Consider the following 6,696-nt stretch of genomic DNA (forward strand, 5'->3'; position numbering starts at 1 on the left):
GATATTAATCATTTTAGTTCAGGTTCCCAATTTAATCTCAAGTGGGTCGGATCAGTAAAATACTATTAGAATAACCTATAAATACTCACAACTCCAAATTTTTCTCTTTGTAAATATAAAAAAATTCATGTCATTTTACTGTGTTTACACTAAAACAAAGTATAATTTCACAAAAACGCAAATAACCTGAACAAATATGAACATTTTGAAATCTCTAAAGTGCAAGTTTTCCCATATTCTGCCTGTTATTAAATGTTTTGTGTCTTTGTTGATCCACTGTGATCTGTAAGTTGTAATTCACATGTGTAAATGATAAACTGAGACATAATATCGTTAAAATTGCGCTTAGTTTTCTTAAGAAATTTCAGTTTGTTCATGACATTCACATTATTGAAAGGATAGTTGATAGATGTAAACATTTTGATCGCATAATTTTACTTTTTTTTTGTTGTAAAACATAGAGAAAAGTTTGGAGTTGATATTTTTTATATATTATTATGTTACTATTTCACTGGTTCGGCCCACTTCAGATCAAATTTGGCTTAATGTGGCCCCTGAACTAACATGAGTCTGACATCCCTGGCTTAGAAACATGAACACAGACAGAACTACAAACTTCAAATGAGCGCACACACATTTTAAAGCTGTGTGTAAGACGGGGACGGGACAACAGGACTCATGTGTGCATGTGTGTGAATGTGACTGCACTCATTACTGTCTAAGTATGTATAATAACAAACCAGCAGAGGGTGACTTTCTAATCAACCTCTACACCCCATTGTCATTCATTTATGCATTAAACAGATGGAGAAGGGGACTACGAGGCAGGAAGTCACTGTTGCGAACACCTGTGAGCACATGTGTGTTATTCTCCGGAGAGAAACACCAGCTGTCAATCAAAACATTCACTGAAATACTCCTTTATTCCAAATGCAGGACTAGGTCAGCCAAATAAAACATGCATACGTTGTTGTTGTTTTTTTTTTTGTCAGTTTCTATGTCTACATCATAGATATTTAATACATAAATGATTCTATCCATACAAAATATAAAAATATGTGAGGCCTCATTTACAACCATATTTACAATGACTTCCTTAACTTAAGTGAAATTATTAATTCATTTATCTATTTACACATTATGAACTGAAGACAATAGTACAGTATATCCTGTGTCTAAATCACATTGCATGAAAAAAAGCTAAACTGTACCAAACCAAGTACTGTGCACACTTGTTCGCTGCATGGAAATGAAGTTATGATAAAAAATAATTGCACATCAGATTTTCATAAATGTTGTGACTTGATAGAACCTTGCATGTTACTGTAATATTGTGAAACATTAAAATTAATATACATGCAAACACTGGTTCTGTTTTACTGTTTACCAACTGTTATCACTGACTTTCAATTACATGTTATTTAACACTCAACAACACTGAATAAATTGACCGGGTGTTCTTTTTTTTTTTGTCCCCAAAGGAGGATGTTAGTGTACACAAGCCAGAAACAGCTTCAGGATGTTAGGAGATGATACAGTTCTTGCTTTTTCTGCGTTTGCGAGTGTGTAACTGTCCGCTGCGGTTGGGTCCACCTATGCCTGTGTTGTACTTATGGACCAGCTCTTGGTTGCTGAGGTAGCGCAGCTGGATGGGTCTAGGAATCGGCTCACCCAGGAAGTAACCTTCATCTTCTGATTCGGAAGATGAAGAGCAGGTAGAGCACCAGTCGTCATCGTCATAATCATCCCACGAGTACTGGTTCAAGCCCGTGCGCCGGCTGGCCCCGGGGTTCTGCAGTGTCAGGTCTGAAGTGGTCCTCGGGCACTGCCTGAAGAGTTGGGGCTGGTACCTGCCCCCTCCTCCTACTCCGAACTGGTCCCTGGCGCTCCTCGGCGGGGGGAAGCGGTCGTAATCCTCTCGGACACGCAGCTGCGGTCTGTCGTGAGGTCTCGGCCTCCGCTCCGCCACCAAGTTGAGGGCGTTTTCCGAGCGAGAACGTCTGGATCTCCTTGGGCGGTGGTGGTGGTGTCTACGCCTCTGGGGAGTCTCCTCTGGATCTTCTATGCGGACACTCGCCCCCCTTCCGTTTCCTCCTACACCGACACCACTCACCCTGCGCTCATTAATGGGTGGCAAGCGGGCGGCGTTTGCACTGCTCACCAAACTAACCCGATCCTCCTCCTGGAAGGTGAAGCCCGGCGGTAAATGAGTCATACCCATACCAACACCGATCCCAGAGGGCTCACAGTACTGCAGCTGGTACGGGGCAGACCTAGGCGGCTCCATTTCCATGTACGGCTGACTAGCGTTGAGGCTGTGGAGGGACTCGGAACTACGAAACTGCACCAACGAGTTAAGAGTGTCCATGTTGCTTTTCTCTGACACATTCATCCCAGAGTCTTTACTCAGGTCTGGCATCGAGAAACGAGAGAGGTGCTCCTGCCTCTTTCCTCCTCCATCTGCTGAGTTACCTGTGGAGACAAAGGGTTGATCTGGGTTAAATGTGGCTTCAGTCAACTCCCAAAATACTGATTATCTGAATAATTCACCAGACCATGATAATGAAGATTATTACATGTTCACAATTTTCTTTGTATTTTCATTATACAGTTCTGCCTACAGCGATATCTGACTGGTCATGCCAGGAATAGTAACCTACCAACCTGTCAACACTGACTTCAGAAAAAAAAACATTACTTATTTACTAGAACTATTCATTTTTAATTCCTCAAGTTTAATGAGAAAACTGACAAAATACTGGTGAAACATTACATTGGAACTGCATCTTTTGAGTTAAATTTGACACTAAAATTTTCCTTTCTATTTTTAATTTTTATACATCAGTTCCAAATGGTGGTCACAAGTCTTGAGTAATCCTTAGTGGCATCAACCATGAAAAAAACACCACCACACAGTCCCCTTTAACCAGCCCCACTACCAAACCCACCTGTAGTATTAGACAGTGCCAGGGACTCCATGGACCCTCTTGGGGTCTGCTCTAGAGGGGTCAGGTGCTCAGGGAAGTTAAGTGCATTAATAGGGTTCCTGCTTCTGGCCACCTGTGTGGCCGATGGAGGCCCCGCCTCTCGCTGAAAGCCATGGAGACTGATGGAGCGTTTGTCCGAGGAGAAGCCGTTGTGGAGCTGAGAGCAATGAGTCACCTCAGTGAAGCTCTTTTGGGTCCTCAGTTTGGGTGGGTAGTACTCCTCATCACCTGGCTGTTGAAACCAAGTCTCGTTCATAGACTGGCCCTTCATAGCTGAGATGGGGGGTCGCTTTAAACCTCCATTCTCCTTGATCCTGTGCTCTTGCTGTTGATTGTTCTGTCCAGAGCAGGTGGGGTTATAGGTAGTTCTGACATTGCACTGGCTGAGGAGCTGGAGTGGGGTGGGGTTAGCAGATGGGTCTGACTGGGAGTCATAATTATAAGCGTCATTTGCTTGTTCCTGGCTCTGCCAGGCTGGTGGGTCACGGGTCAAACTGGGAGTCTGGCTGGACAGACTCAGGAGGTCCATTTGTAAAGACAGTGGGTCCACCTCACCTGAAAATCTCTCCACCTGTACTCCAACGCCCCCTCCTCCAGTCTTTCCTGCCTTGCAGCTGCGTCTAGACTCTCTGGTGGAGCGGGCACTTTGGAAGGCGGAGTCAGAAGAGTCCGAGCCATTGGGCTCCTCCCCCAGACTGCAGGAACGGGAGCAAAAGATTTGGCCCTGTTTGGGCAGGAAGGGCCGACCCAGCAGAGATCGCTTACATCGGGCGCAGCAGAAGCATCCCTCAGTGGCGTGCCAGTGCTGCCCGTCATACGTCATCTGGCCTTGATCGATACCTGCAAAAAAAAAAAAAAGAAAAAAAGAGCAATGTGTTACTCTACCTGCTTAGGATTCATTTACTGGCATATCAACCCCTACTCCACTCAATAGCTTGAAATTTAGAATGTTTTTGGAATTCTGAAAAAAGCTGAAAATTGAAAAGTTAAGTTAGTAGCTTATTTCCAGTCGCCTGATGAGTGAGTGCGACAGTAAAGCCAGAGGCTGTAACACTGGGCTGTGCTCAGAGGCAAACTCATTACAGACCTTCCACTGCATTAACACATTGTATTTTGAGTGTGTCACAGAGGAAAAAACAGCTATTTGCTAATGGCTGCCATCTGGCTAAAGCATGTTTTCTGATGGTTTCAATTTTTAATAACTTGTGTTTTTTAGCCAAATGCTTTTGTGCATCCTGTCTCACAAATAATTACGGAGCAAATTTGTTGAGGTACAGTATGTGCCAAAATCACACCTGGGCTTCACATTGGGGATACACACATACAAAATTTGCAACAGGAGGTGGCACAGGGCCAAAAGGTGCTAATATGAAAATTTCCTGCTGTAAAATATCCTAGTTTCTTCTGCCAGTGGGTTTGCCTCCAACTCCACGGTGTTCTCAGGTGGTGGGACATTTAAATTTGGCCTTAACTCACACTCTCTGCTGGTGCCTGGTACAAAAACAGACCCTGAAGGTGAGAAGTCACTTGATATAAATGCGATGCCTTTGCTCTAGGCCGACTTCTCCCTGCATTTATATATTGTCCATATTTCTGTTTTCTACAGTGAGGTCTCTGCAGGCCTGTGTACCTTGCATGAAATGTTTTAACAAGATGACATCATTCTGATATAAACCAGGCCACATCCTTCTTACTGTAGCTCTGTTCTCTGTATTGTGAAAAAATGAGGTCACACTTTTATCCTTAGTGAAAACTCTTGCAGCTCAATGGCAGCGCAGTTAATATTTTATTGTATTTATTCTGTAAGTGATCCCCTCAATGTGATTATAGCAGTTTGCATTAACACTAATGGATTGTAGGTGAAGGGACAGCATACCGATATGTTCCCCACAGGAGTCACAGTACTCGGCGTACAGGGACTCGAAGCAGGAGCAGCAGTAGGGCCGTCCCTCCTTCATGATATATCGCTGCCCCCCCAGCACCGTCTCACACTCGAAACAGCAGAAGTGCTTCATGTGCCAGTGACGCCCCTCTGCCTCGGTGCACTCATCCGCAAAGATGATCTAAGAAAAGAGAGATAAGAAAGAGTATCGTTTATCACGGGCGCTCCGAGTTAAAACCTTCGCAGGGTTATTACCGTGCGTTGAATGACAGGACAAAAGGCTCCCTCCCCCTCCATAGGCACCACTTTCTCCTTTGCAGCTTTAGTAGTCTTAGATCATCCTCTTTGTCACTGATTGCGTAGGAGGCTAATGTGCATGGGGAGTTGTTCAAGTCAAGCTGGAGCATTTACTTTTAATTATACCGCTGTTAAAACACCGGGGTGCTTTTTAAGTACTAAGCACCCAGTAAATTGCAACAGTGTCCTTGTCCCCATTTGCAGTCACTGTTAATGGTTTCAAGATCAGTATATTAAGAACTAACCCTATTAGACTGGAAAAACTCCTGCATGCATTCAGCTGTGACGGAGCAGCCTATAGGCGTCATATGAAAGAAGTTTCGTGCGTATTTAGGCATGAACTGTAATGGTATATCTAAGGAAACGTATAAACACGTAATAAAAATAGTTCTAACAACACAGTCCCCCATCAGAGGAACAGTATGTTGAAGTAAGTGATACGTGGATGCGTTAACACATGGGGGTGTACCTCATCACAGGCGGTGCAGCGGGGCTTCAGCCTCTCAGCGTGGTGCCGCCCGCAGTAGATCTTTCCATCCTGGTGGAAGTAGATAAGATCCACCAGCAGCTCACTGCACATGCTGCATACAAAGCAAGCAGGGTGCCAACACACACCGTGACCAGCCCGGGACGCAAAAACGGCAATGTCACCGCCGTTTATCTGCCCTCTGCACTGAAATAAAACAGACAAAAAAAAAGTTTTAGGAATAAGGAGCTAAATTCCTTCAAAGATCAATGTTGGTGTCTTTTATGCCATACAATCCAGACATTTTTCTTATAGTGTTTTAAGTTATTTTATATTACTGTCAAAAAAGGCTCAATGTGTGGGTTTAATGGAATTTTTTTACACTTATAAATGCAACTGGATCTCATCAATAAAATACACCTTTTTTTTTTTATCTGCCCTCTACTGAAATAAAACAGACAAAAAAAAGTTTTAGGAATAAGAAGCAAAATTCCATCAAAGATCAATGTTGGTGTCTTTTATGCCATACAATCCAGACATTTTTTCTTATAGTGTTTTAAGTTATTTTATATTACTGTGATCAGAAACGGCTCAATGTGTGGGTTTAATGGAATTTTTTTTACACCTATAAATGCAACTGGATCTCATCACTAAAATCCACTTTTTTTTTTAATCTGCCCTCTGTACTGAAATAAAACAGACAAAAAAGATTTCAGAATAAGGAGCGAAATTCCTTCAAAGATCAATGTTGGTACCTTTTCTGGACATTTTTCTTGAAGCATTTTAAGTTATTTTACATTACTGTGATCAGAAATGGTTCAATGTGTGGATTAAATGGAATTTTTTACACCCATAAACCATAAATGCAGCTGGATCTTGTCAATAAAATCCACTTTTTTTTATCTGCCCTCTACTGAAATAAAACAGACAAAAAAGTTTTTAGGAATAAGAAGCAAAATTCCTTCAAAGATCAATGTTGGTACCTTTTCTGGACATTTTTCTTGGAGTATTTTAAGTTATTTTACATTACTGTGATCAGAAATGGCTCAATGTCTGACTTGAAT

The 6,696-nt window shown here is 42.5% G+C and overlaps 1 protein-coding gene across 4 annotated transcripts in view; it reads right to left on the reverse strand.

Annotated features, from left to right (window-relative positions):
* Positions 1-904: 904 nt before the first annotated feature.
* Positions 905-6,696, reverse strand: part of prickle2b (prickle homolog 2b) — a 147,341-nt gene continuing 141,549 nt past the window's right edge. For all 4 annotated transcript variants that reach the window (XM_030134688.1, XM_030134690.1, XM_030134691.1 and 1 more), the window contains 4 exons: positions 5,636-5,839; positions 4,864-5,050; positions 2,949-3,827; positions 905-2,472 (listed from right to left, as the gene is read on the reverse strand). In XM_030134688.1, the coding sequence (XP_029990548.1) occupies positions 1,523-2,472; positions 2,949-3,827; positions 4,864-5,050; positions 5,636-5,839 (2,220 nt within the window). In that variant the 3' untranslated portion in view covers positions 905-1,522. The remainder of the gene's footprint in view (positions 2,473-2,948; positions 3,828-4,863; positions 5,051-5,635; positions 5,840-6,696) is intronic.

Source organism: Sphaeramia orbicularis, chromosome 5 (genome assembly GCF_902148855.1).
Source record: "Sphaeramia orbicularis chromosome 5, fSphaOr1.1, whole genome shotgun sequence".
NCBI classification, from domain to species: domain Eukaryota; kingdom Metazoa; phylum Chordata; class Actinopteri; order Kurtiformes; family Apogonidae; genus Sphaeramia; species Sphaeramia orbicularis.